The sequence below is a fragment of the Protomyctophum bolini genome, assembly GCF_963924005.1.
Source record: "Protomyctophum bolini genome assembly, chromosome: 3".
Lineage (NCBI taxonomy): Eukaryota > Metazoa > Chordata > Actinopteri > Myctophiformes > Myctophidae > Protomyctophum > Protomyctophum bolini.
In genome coordinates, this window is record NC_137864.1 from 21,050,803 (window position 1) to 21,063,570 (window position 12,768).

At 43.1% G+C, this 12,768-nt stretch overlaps 1 protein-coding gene across 1 annotated transcript in view; it reads left to right on the forward strand.

Moving 5' to 3' along the window:
- Window positions 1-926: 926 nt before the first annotated feature.
- LOC308312346 (plexin-C1-like) overlaps window positions 927-12,768 on the forward strand; it is a gene marked incomplete at its 5' end in the record, with an annotated part of 201,110 nt that continues 189,268 nt past the window's right edge. Inside the window, 13 exons of the mRNA XM_080758951.1 lie at window positions 927-943; window positions 1,392-1,500; window positions 1,823-1,841; window positions 1,940-1,972; window positions 2,239-2,375; window positions 3,460-3,649; window positions 4,481-4,592; window positions 5,471-5,543; window positions 5,962-6,006; window positions 7,891-8,024; window positions 9,187-9,363; window positions 10,459-10,558; window positions 11,426-11,623. Of these exons, the coding sequence (XP_080615077.1) occupies window positions 927-943; window positions 1,392-1,500; window positions 1,823-1,841; window positions 1,940-1,972; window positions 2,239-2,375; window positions 3,460-3,649; window positions 4,481-4,592; window positions 5,471-5,543; window positions 5,962-6,006; window positions 7,891-8,024; window positions 9,187-9,363; window positions 10,459-10,558; window positions 11,426-11,623 (1,344 nt within the window). The remainder of the gene's footprint in view (window positions 944-1,391; window positions 1,501-1,822; window positions 1,842-1,939; window positions 1,973-2,238; window positions 2,376-3,459; window positions 3,650-4,480; window positions 4,593-5,470; window positions 5,544-5,961; window positions 6,007-7,890; window positions 8,025-9,186; window positions 9,364-10,458; window positions 10,559-11,425; window positions 11,624-12,768) is intronic.

Here is a 12,768-nt window from a genome sequence, read left to right on the forward strand (position 1 = left end):
CATCGTTTTTGTCATTTCGTCATTTTTTTCAAATCCTCAAAAATGATGAAAAACGGCGCGCTATAGTATGCCGTACGATATGGGCTATAGCCCACGGTCCAAAATGATGAGAAACGAGGCTAACCTTTTTTTTCAACATTTAAAAAAACATGGGCTATAACCCATCGTTTTTGTCATTTCGTCATTTTTTTCAAATCTTCAAAAATGATGAAAAACTGTGCGCTATAGTATGCCGTACGATATGGGCCTACATACTTACACCTAGAAACCCCATTCAAACCTATTTAGGTTCATCCTACGGTGGACATGTGTGCCTGAAAAGGAATCTTTGAAATGTTTCATAGTTTTAGAAATATAGTGCTTTCAAATTTGAGACATTTATAGGCAGATAGTGGCACTTCAAAAAATCACCTAGAAACTCCATTCACACTTTGTAAAATTCAGCTTACTGTGGAGACACATGCTGGAACTTTGAAATGTTTTGTAGTTTCTGAGTTATTTAACTTAAACGCCCAATGTATTCTCAATGGCAATAGCACAAATTTTGGCATGCTACATGAACCCATGACCCTCACCAGTCTGGCCCCTGTCTGGACAACAACCCCCTTCCCCAAAGGTAGCTCCCTCAGAGGAGGGAGTTATGGCCAAATATCACAATGCGACAATATCATTATGCTTACAATATTAAGAATTCTGTTTTAAGTTAATAGTAGTGGTAAAATGTAAACTATATTTTTGGGGTAGTTAATCATTCAGTCTATCCACTATTGAGAGTATGTTCTCTCTTTAATTACAGCAGCAGTATTTATTTTAGAAGCTTAAGTCCTTGTATCAGTAAGTCTTGAATAGATTAGTAAAGATAATGAGATATACAGAAGGGGGCTGTAATGCAACTATTAAGGATGCAAGGATGCAAAATGCAAAACATGAAGAAGAAGGATCAGTAAATCTGTGATCACATAATGGGTCTAGAGACAAAAGGCCAGACTGTCTATTAAGCCAGGCTTGCTGATCCCGGCTCGCCAAATCCGCCAATTCTGAGCCTCGCTTGGCTTTAGTGGAACGGAATAAACCAGGCTGTAAAGATCAGGATTTAAAAAGCCTGGTTTTGGCCTATATCCTGGATGGTTAATCCAAGATTCGTGAAATAGGCAGGTCAGTAGATCAGGTCAGTTGTGTTCACCTGTGTCTAGTGTAACCCAGCCAACATGGCAACCCGCGAATGGCAACCCATGTCAACTGTCAATCAAGGCAGTATAAAAGTGACATCAGGTCTTACACTCCCCACTCCCACTTCCACCTATTCAAGATGGCCGAAATGTTTGACAGCAGCATGGCAGGAGCAGCAGGTTCACTGTGACAATCTTTGGATACTCTTCGTCTTCGGTCAGGTTTTTTGTGTCCTTAAAAGGAAACTCCTTGGATGGTTCTGGTACCGGCTGGTACCTGAACCTGGCGAGCCGACCCGGACCTCGACGCCCCCCTCCCTCCACAAATGTGGTAACCCAATTCTCCCCCCCTGGAGAAAGACTGAATGTCCCCTAGCTAGGAACTCCACCTGGACAGTCACCACCTTTAAAGGGCCCCCATTTTTTTGGTTTATTATTTTCTATAATTGTTCAAAGTTGTTTAAGTTGTTTTTGATAATAATAATAATATTTCAGTTACCTTTTCACTCCAGTTTCTGCCTTATTTCATTGGTTTTCATACACACATTGAGCTCCTTTTCCGAACCTGGTTTACACGCAGTCAATCTCTTACCCATTGTGCCACTTGCTACACTAGTTAGTCCTTGTCTATTTATGTGCCCTTGTGTTTTCAGTTCTCTGTTGATTCGTTACGTAATTCTGCTTTGTCTATTTCCTCGCTCAAATCTTTTCAAAAACATTTTTGAGAGCAGTGTTTAACTGTAAATGACACTGTGTGTGTTTACATGTAGGAAACAGCAGCCCGTGCAGCTGGTGCTCAGAGGGTTTGATTAGGCAGAGGTCTGTTATAGCAGGGGTTCTCAACCCGTGGGTCGCGACCCCTCGGGGGGTTGCCAAATTTGAGGTGTTTGTACTTTTTTGTCGATTTAATTTTTTTTTGATTAGACCCTTTGATTAGACTTCACTTCAACCCTATACATTTTGGCCATTTTGAAAATAGCCGATCTACAAGCTCACAATGCGTCGCAACGTTGTCCTCTGTCTTGACGACGACTTCTCGTTCAATTGAAACGTTGTCCTCGGTCTTCAGTCTTGACGATGACTTCTCGTTCAATTGACAGCTGCACGTTTGAGGAAGAATGCCGTGGTTCGGTGTGGCTGTCCATTCCCGACGACTCCAGCGAACAGAAGATCGTCTCTCATCGAGTCGAGAAGAGCAACGGTCAGGTACAGATCTGCATACACGGGAGGAAACCTCCATAACTCCATAAAATTACCTTATATATTTAATAACAAAGCAATTCAGCCTCATCAAAGTTGGTGTTGTGACTTTATATATTGTCAATTACTTCCATGAGAGGGGGAGAGGTGGTGGAGTTATAGTTGCTTTAGCAGACATTTTGAGGGTCCAATGGAGTTAAGAGGTTTATTTGTCCAAAGCACTTTTTACTACTTTCCATTGGTTCAATATTTTCAAAACAACACACAGACGTAAAGGGTGTTCAATAGCGCTGATTTATACAAAAAAATATTAATCAAAAATCTCAAAAATGACAGCAACGATTTTGTAGACATGTAACTTTCTGTAACGTGTATGGAACTTTGGTTGAGTCCATTTCACAATTCAATATACGGTTCATTCTTTTGTGTTTCGGGCTACTTTTAAGCTTGTTACACTTTTGTCTTGTTTTGGAAAGTGCTATGCAAGTAAAGATGTATTATAGTTTTATTAATAGTAGTAATTAGTTTGTCATAAATTTTTTTTATCACATACTGAGCATTTATTTACGCTGGGTGGGTGATGATAAGGACAACGTACCAATCAGTGTAATTAAGCATATCAAGTGTTGGTCAATTACCATCTTGTCTTTTTGAAATACCTATAAGCCCCATGATAATTGTTATCCAGACGTCTAAGGAATGCCATGATAATCTATATACAGTATATTTATAATAAATGAAGACATGCAGGGCGACTGTGGCTCAGGAGGTAGAGCAGGTCGTCCAAATGATCCGTGGGTCGGTGCCGGTTCCAATCCCGGCTCCTCCTCCTCCTCCTCCTGTCCACATGTGGAAGTGTCCTCGGGCAAGACACTGAACCCTACGTTGCCTCCAATGAGTCGGTCGGTGTGAGGCTGTGAGCTCGCCACCGTCGGTGTGTGAATGTGGGAAGTGAGGACGCTGGCGTCGACTGTTCACCACTTCACCTCCCAATGAATGAATGAATGAATGAACGAATGTAAAGCGCTTTGAGAAGCACTTGGAAAAGCGCTATAAAGATGCATTTCCTTTATTATTTGTGTCCTGTCAGATCAACCTGACTATCCAGGCTCATCTGAGTAGGAGCGGGGACGCGTCTCCGCCAGACTTCTCCTGCTCCTTCTCCACGACGACGACCACCTCCGATGGGCGCGTGTTGTGTGACCCGGGAAGCCCCGCCCCTCGGTTCCCATGGTGCACCTGTCTCATCGCTACTGACAGACTGCCTGCCAGAGGTCAGGGTCAGTGACCTTTGACCTTTCAGCACTCCAAAATAACTCAAACCCTGCAGTAGCCGTCAGTTTTGGCAGCAAATGTCAATTTCAGTTTTAGTCATAGTCTCTTGAATAGTTTTCGTTTAGTTTGACATTTTACTAGATCTACAATCTCACAACGCGTCGCAGAGCTTGTAGATCGGCTATTTTCAGCATGCAACCAAGTGTAAAATGACTTATACTGGAGCTCTTGTCCACTAGTCCCTTCCTAACATTTTAGTCTAGTTTTAGTCATCGTGGCTTAGTTTTTATTTTGTTTTTATGTAGTTTCTGTCAGTGAAAAAAGGTATAGGTCATAGTTTTAGTCGATGAAATCAACATAGGTAGTTGTGTTGATTTCATCCTCTGAAACTATGACGGAAAAAACGTCGACTATCCTTCACTGACGAAACTACATAAAACAAAAATTTAAAATTAGCCATGATGACTAAAACTGTGACTAATAAATATACTGACAATTTTGTCAACAAATAAAAACTAGACTAGAATGTTAGGGAGGGACTAGTGGAGAGGAGGTCATTTAATATTTGGTTAATGGTTGCGCTCGGGTGTCGTGCCCTGAAAATAGCAGATCCACAAACTCACAACACGTTGCAGCGTGACACGCTGTGAGCTTGTAGATCGGCTATTTTCAGCATGCAGTGTAAAAGTGTAAAATCTGTCCTGCCATCAATTACAAAATCAACTGTAGATTTAGTCGACTATAACACTAAAACATTCCAGGTGACTAAAATATGCCTAAAACTAAATGAAAATATATTCAAAAGATTTTAGATTTTTGATGTTCTTCTCTCCCAGGGCTGAATGTCACCGTCACGGTCCTCCTGGGGAAGACGCCACAGACCCGCCTGGAGGAGGGACTGAGGCTGACCAACTGTTCTCACATCTCTGGACCTCCTACTTCGCTCCTGTGAGTCACACTGTTGTTTTCCTCGACTAAAACTATAAGACGACCTACCTTTATCCACTGACTAAAACTAAATGAAAACTGAGCTATGATTGATGACTAAAACTATAAGACTAAATATACTGTCGATTTTGTCAACAAATAAAAACTATAGACTCAAATGTTAGGAATGGGACTAGTGGACAAGAGATCCACTATAAGTCATGTTACACTTTGTTGCATACTGACAATAGCCGATCTACAAGCTCACAACGCGACACGTTGTAGATCGGCTATTTTCAGCAAGTGTAAAATCAGTCATTGCGACTGCATCAAGGCCCGCCAAAATACATTTTAGTCGACTAAAATCTCATGACATTTGGTCGACTGAAACTAGACTAACACTAACACATTCCAGGTGACTAAAATGTGACTAAAACTAAATGAAAAAAGACTATGACTGAAACTAAAATCAAAATTTGCTGCCAAAAACAAGAGGAGGGGCAGAACACCACCAGCAATCAAACACAAATGTTTGGTCAATTAACCACGTGACTCCCATTGGAAAAGCATTGTGGGGGCCTCAAAGAAATGACCAAACATTTGTTTGATGGTGTTTGATACGGGTCCGCGTCAATATGCCGACGGTCCATTGGTCCGATCGACGACCTACCTCAAACCCTCACCCTAACCCTAACCTCCCCCGGGTCAGACACCTAAACCTAACCACCCACCCTCTCCCGACCCCCAGCGACCTCGGACCAATGCTCCTTCGGAGCAATGGTCCGTCGGATCATAGGGTGCTTCCCATTTGATACGTGTGAATGAGACCTCAGATGTCGTCACTGATTGTGGTTGTCCTCTCCTCAGGTGTCATCACTGATTGGTTGTTCTCTCCTCAGGTGTCGTCAGTGCATCATGGCTGGGTGTGGCTGGAGTGACAACACCTGTTCCTGGACCAACCTGGCTGTTAATGTAACAAATGTTTGAATATATTCTTTCAGAGCGAACGTTTTTAACTCAAATCTTTGCTTCTGGAGGAGGGGTCCCTGGAACAACTCATTTTCACATGGGAGTCGGCAGCCAATTACATATATTTTTGGGGGTCCTTGACATGAAAATGTTTGAGCACCACTGATATAGAAACAAGTTTTTCAGAAAACTGTCATGATTCAGAAGGCATTTTTTTGTAGAATCGTCCTTGGGTCTAAATGGGTTGACAGACGGTATTATGTTTGTTTTCTTGTTAGTTTTGTCGTCATTGCATACTGCATAATCATAGCTTCAAACGGTAAAACACTAAAACACTATATTGGGTTTCATTATCACAGTATGGCTCCTGCTTGCTTCTTCATTTCACCAACCACTTCCTCTTCTCACTTCCACCCAACAGGAGGACGCTGTGTGTACCATGGCTGAGTCAGGAATGGACGATGCAGTAAGTACACCAAGCTCATACTTTATACTTAGTTTTTTACCTCATCTTCTGTTTTCACCAGTTTGGGTCCCGGCAGTGCTATACTTTTACTTAAGTACTGTACAATTTTAAGGTATTTGTACTTTTACTTGACCAGTCATGAACGCTTTGTCCATTTAATGATCTTAAATCCCTTTATTTTAGATTGTTTAATGTTTTTTCTTAGTAATAGTACAACATAAACATTACAGAGACAATACGTTAAAACAGGGGTTCCCAAAGTGGCGTCCGGCCAGGTGTCCTTGAGGGAGTTCCAGGGGGTCCCCAGATAAATGGTAGTTTGGAACCAAATGGACCCTTATGGGTCTGTAACTCTGAGAGTGTACAAATGGAACCAAATGGACCTGTTAGGGTACACTCTCAGAGCAAAATTAACATTGATTTTACAATATAAATTCGGGGTCCCAGAGATAGAAATGCCATTAAATGGGGGTCCGTAGACTAAAGCACTTCAAACTGGGGGTCCTTGAAAAAAAATCTTCTCTTATGACATCCCTGGAATAACTTCTCAAATGGGGGTCCGCGGGGCTAATTAGTGTGAATTTGGGGGTCCTCGTCATGAAAACGTTTGGGAACCACTGCTTTAAAACGGTTGTCATGTTGCACACATGACCTAAAATTGCTGATATTTGCGCCGCCCCTCGTTGAAAACAATGTATTTCAAAGTCCAGCTTGTCCCTCTCCATCCAGGCTGCACGAACGGCGCTCGAGCGCTGGGTTTTCTGACCCCTCAATGACGCAACTCTCTGGCTCTGATTCACAGATTTCACACACAGACCAAGATCAGTTCTCCAGATCAGTTCTCCGGTGGTTGCTGGAATAAAATAGGCTGCTTTGTTCTTGAGCCCTTTTAAAACAAAGTCTAAGTTAAGAAGAAAAAAAGCGTTATTGACAGTCCGTATACAACAATAAAAACATAATTTCATGGAACTCTCAGTCATTCCATTTCACTGAAACAAACATAATAATAATAATATAGCTCAAGTTTATATACTGTAGCACTTTTCTGAATACCCAAATCGCTTTACGTAACAACACTAGGATCAGACTTTATTAGGGGGAAAAAACAAAGCTAAACATAGCAGAAGCAACAACAGTACAAGGTTAAAAAAAACATGGTTTTACAAACAGAAACAACAAGTCAGCCAGATTTATCTTTCCACCTCAGGATGTGGAGTAATATCCTCTCATGTGTGTTTTCAACACTTTGTCTAATCTAGCATTTCAACAAACCCAACTTCCCTGTTCTCACGTATCCAACCGTGTGTGTGTGCGTGCGTGCGACGAGTGTGTGTATATTCCTGCACTATACCTGCATCGAGTTATCTTGGTACACAGAAGTTGATCTATTGAAGATTCTGACCTTCAAAGTACATAATTTTTGTTTTGATTGTATTGCTGTATTGTTGTTTTGTTCTTTCTGCTTTGGCAATGTAAACGTATGTTTTCTCATGCCAATAAAGCCCTTTGAATTGAAATTGAATTGAAATTGTGTGTGCGACGTGTGTGTGTGTGTGCGTTATATTCTGTACATTTAGGGCTTGTTTGGACTCAAGCACTGAGACACGTGATGTTTCGAGTGCGTAGTATATCAGAAGCAACTGAAAATATTTGTGCCCTTGATAATGTATTTTATAAATGTGGACTCAAATAAATAAATCGAAATGCGTGGCTGTGTGTGCATGTGGCTATGTGTCTGTATGTGTGTGTGGCGTTGTGTGCATGTGGCGTTGTGTGCATGTGTGTGTGTGTGTGACGTGCGTGTGTGGCTGTGTGTGTGTGTGCGTGCGTGTATGTGCGACATGCGTGTGTGGCTGTGTGTGCGTGTGTGCGTGTGCGTGCTAGGAACCCCACATCTCGTCCGTCTCTCCCAGTGAGGTGTCGTTCCACGGCAGAAACGATGTCCTGATGACCGGCCGTAACCTCGGTCATGTGACCGGGGTCCGCTTCCACCGAGACATGGACTGCAGTGCCAAAGAGTGAGTCCTTCTTCGCTAAGTCCCTAAGTGGAACGCTAAGTCCCTCAGTGGAACGCTAAGTCCCTCAGTGGAACGCTAAGTCCCTCAGTGGAACGCTAAGTCCCTAAGTGGAACGCTAAGTCCCTCAGTGGAACGCTAAGTCCCTCAGTGGAACGCTAAGTCCCTCAGTGGAACGCTAAGTCCCTCAGTGGAACGCTAAGTCCCTAAGTGGAACGCGTCGGTGAACGGGTGAAAGTTAACGTGGATTACAACCGGACAATTTACAATTTAGGCATTTCGTAGCCGCTCTTAATGCAGAGCGATTTACATTAAGCAAGAACAAAAAGCATGGGAATACATCACTTAAAAAGCATTTATCATGAAACATGCGTAACAGTGGAATATCTATATAATGAAACTATACATATAAACTATACATATATACTATACTATGCTATACATATGTACTATGACGTGCTATGACTACATACAATGCAATTATAGTGCTGTCTACATAACATGCTATGAACCTGTATCAAATGCTATCTAAGTCTACAGAAATGCTATCTAAGGGGGTAGGTAAGTGCTATGGACAGATAGACAGACAGACGTGTTGCATTCGTATAGTTAGATTAAGTATAAGCAAAACAACTTCAGTGTACTGTATCTCCAGGTCTGTGGTGCGTAACAGTGTACTGTATCTCCAGGTCTGTGGTGCGTAACAGTGTACTGTATCTCCAGGTCTGTGGTGCGTAACAGTATACTGTATCTCCAGGTCTGTGGTGCGTAACAGTGTACTGTATCTCCAGGTCTGCGGTGCGTAACAGTGTACTGTATCTCCAGGTCTGCGGTGCGTAACAGTGTACTGTATCTCCAGGTCTGCGGTGCGTAACAGTGTACTGTATCTCCAGGTCTGCGGTGCGTAACAGTGTACTGTATCTCCAGGTCTGCGGTGCGTAACAGTGTACTGTATCTCCAGGTCTGCGGTGCGTAACAGTGTACTGTATCTCCAGGTCTGCGGTGCGTAACAGTGTACTGTATCTCCAGGTCCGCGGTGCGTAACAGTGTACTGTATCTCCAGGTCAGCGGTGCGTAACAGTGTACTGTATCTCCAGGTCTGTGGTGCGTAACAGTGTACTGTATCTCCAAGTCTGTGGTGCGTAACAGTGTACTGTATCTCCAGGTCAGCGGTGCGTAACAGGTCGGGGCACAGGCTGGTGTTCGACGTCCCCGCGGCGGACAAAGGCCCGGTCCAGATCTGTGCCGTCATGGCGGACGGCAGCTGCCACGGCCACGCCCACCTCACCTACCGCTCCTCACCCGTCTGTGGCAGGATCACACCGGACACCAGCTGGGCCAGGTACTGTACTGATGGACAGTGACATCATCATTAGGCAGATTTTTTTTTTTTTAAACAAGACTCTTTTTTACAAAAATGTTTAGATTTTCATCATCGTGAGAACGGTGGCTTCCATTTTCGCATTGCAACTTTTCAGGACTAGAAAGCCTGCAGTTTCTATTAGCTTGTTGTATTCCCCATCGATGATGTCACTGGAGGACGGTTTCTAAACTACATACTACATTAAGCAAGAACAAAAAGCATGGCAATTAGGGCTGCGAATCTTTAGGTGTCTCACGATTCGATTCGATTCCGATTCTTGGGGTGACGATTCGATTCAAAAACGATCTTTTCGATTTGTCCGATTCTCGATTCAAAAAAGATTTTTTCGATTCTAAAGCAGTTTTTTTTATTTATTAAAAACAATTAAATAGAATTTTAGCATGATCTACTCCAGTCTTCTGGCATGAAAGCAGAGTACATTTAGTACGAGTATGATTTAAACACACAAAGGTTAAATCCAAGAGTAAGAACATTATTTAGCTTGCACAAATTTGAACCAGTACAAAAGTTACAAAATCTCTTCTCACTCAATACCAGAACAATACATTAGTATTAAAACAGGTGTAAAATAAGTACAATTGGCAGGCTTAGCTTAGCTGGTAGTAAATGCACTATGCAGAAACCCAGGCCATAATGCATTGCATGCACAGGTACATTTGTGAAATTAAAAAAAAAAAAAACTTAAAAAAAAAAAAAAAATCCTAGAAAAATCGATTTTTGGAAAATGAGAATCGATTCTGAATCGGACGGCATTAGAATCGCGATTCTAACTCGAATCGATTTTTTTTGACAGGCCTAATGGCAATACATCCCATATATAAAAAGTAGTTATCATGAAACATGCGTAAGCGCGTAAGAACGTAACAGTGGAGTATCTATATAATGAAACTATCTATATATAAACTATACATACTATACTATGCTATACATAATGTACTATAAAGTGCTTTGACTACATAAAATGCAATTCTAGTGCTGCCGTATGTAAAACGCTTTGGATAAACAGCGCTTATATATGAAATATAAATGCACCATTTACCATTTTCTCCTCAGTGGGAACAGGAACATCACCATGGAGGGTTCCAACCTGGAGTTTGTGGAGGAACTCATCCACGGCCACGAAGTCACCCGTCCCACACACACACACATGGAGGTGACTGTTACACACACACACACACACACACACACACACACATGGAGGTGACTGTTACACACACACACACACACATGGAGGTGACTGTTACACACACACACACACACACACACACACACACATGGAGGTGACTGTTACACACACCCGTCCCACACACACACACACACACACACACACACACACACACACACACACACACACACATGGAGGTGACTGTTACACACACCGTCCCACACACACACACACACACACACACACACACACACACACACACACACATGGAGGTGACTGTTACACACACCCGTCCCACACACACACACACACACACACACACACACACACACACACACACACACACACACACACACATGGAGGTGACTGTTACACACACCTGTCCCACACACACACAAACACACATGGAGGTGACTGTTACACACACCTGTCCCACACACACACCCATGGAGGTGACTGTTACACACACCTGTCCCACACACACACACACACACACACACACACACACACACACACACACATGGAGGTGACTGTTACACACACCTGTCCCACACACACACACACACACAGACACACACACACACACATGGAGGTGACTGTTAGACACACCTGTCCCACACACACACACACACACACACACACACACACACATACACACACACACACCCCCATGGTGGTGACTGTTACACACACCCGCCCCACACACACACACCCATGGAGGTGACTGTTACACACACCCGTCCCACACACACACCCATGGAGGTGGGTGTTACACACACCCGCCCCACACACACACACACACACACACACACACACACCCCTTGACATCATTTCCGTTGTTATTTGTCACCGTAGACTCTGTGGTACGCCTCGCCCCCGTTGGCTGAACAACGCGCCGGTGAATCGTCCACTAGCGTCTCCGTGTCCCTGAAGGTAGCCAATCAGATCCTGCCGTGCCCGGTCCACATGACCTACCACCCTGACCCACACTTCATCAACTTCACCTCCGTGAGAACGGGACCGGACCGCGCCGACCTGCAGGTCACCGTCCAGGTACTGAACAGGACCATTCTACAAAATGTCTTCTAAATCCTGACGGTTTTCTGAAAAACCCTATGTTTCTATGTGTCAGTGGTGGTGCGCAACCTTTTTCATGTAAAGGACCCCCAGAATTATCTGTGTTTGGCCGCCAACCCCCATCTGAAAATATATATAATATATATATATATAATATATATATATATATATATCGTATAAAATATATATACAACAGTAGTGATGAACCTGTGTAGTTTATGGCTGCTCCAACAGTAATAGAGATGAACCTGTGTAGTTTATGGCTGCTCCAACAGTAGTAGAGATGAACCTGTGTAGTTTATGGCTGCTCCAACAGTAATATAGATGGACCTGTGTAGTTTATGGCTGCTCCAACAGTAATAGAGATGAACCTGTGTAGTTCATGGCTGCTCCAACAGTAGTAGAGATGAACCTGTGTAGTTCATGGCTGCTCCAACAGTAATAGAGATGAACCTGTGTAGTTTATGGCTGCTCCAACAGTAGTGATGAACCTGTGTAGTTTATGGCTGCTCCAACAGTAATAGAGATGAACCTGTGTAGTTTATGGCTGCTCCAACAGTAATAGAGATGAACCTGTGTAGTTTATGGCTGCTCCAACAGTAATAGAGATGAACCTGTGTAGTTCATGGCTGCTCCAACAGTAATAGAGATGAACCTGTGTAGTTTATGGCTGCTCCAACAGTAGTGATGAACCTGTGTAGTTTATGGCTGCTCCAACAGTAATAGAGATGAACCTGTGTAGTTTATGGCTGCTCCAACAGTAGTAGAGATGAACCTGTGTAGTTTATGGCTGCTCCAACAGTAGTAGAGATGAACCTGTGTAGTTTATGGCTGCTGCAACAGTAGTGATGAACCTGTGTAGTTTATGGCTGCTCCAACAGTAATAGAGATGAACCTGTGTAGTTTATGGCTGCTCCAACAGTAATAGAGATGGACCTGTGTAGTTTATGGCTGCTCCAACAGTAATAGAGATGAACCTGTGTAGTTCATGGCTGCTCCAACAGTAGTAGAGATGAACCTGTGTAGTTCATGGCTGCTCCAACAGTAATAGAGATGAACCTGTGTAGTTTATGGCTGCTCCAACAGTAGTGATGAACCTGTGTAGTTTATGGCTGCTCCAA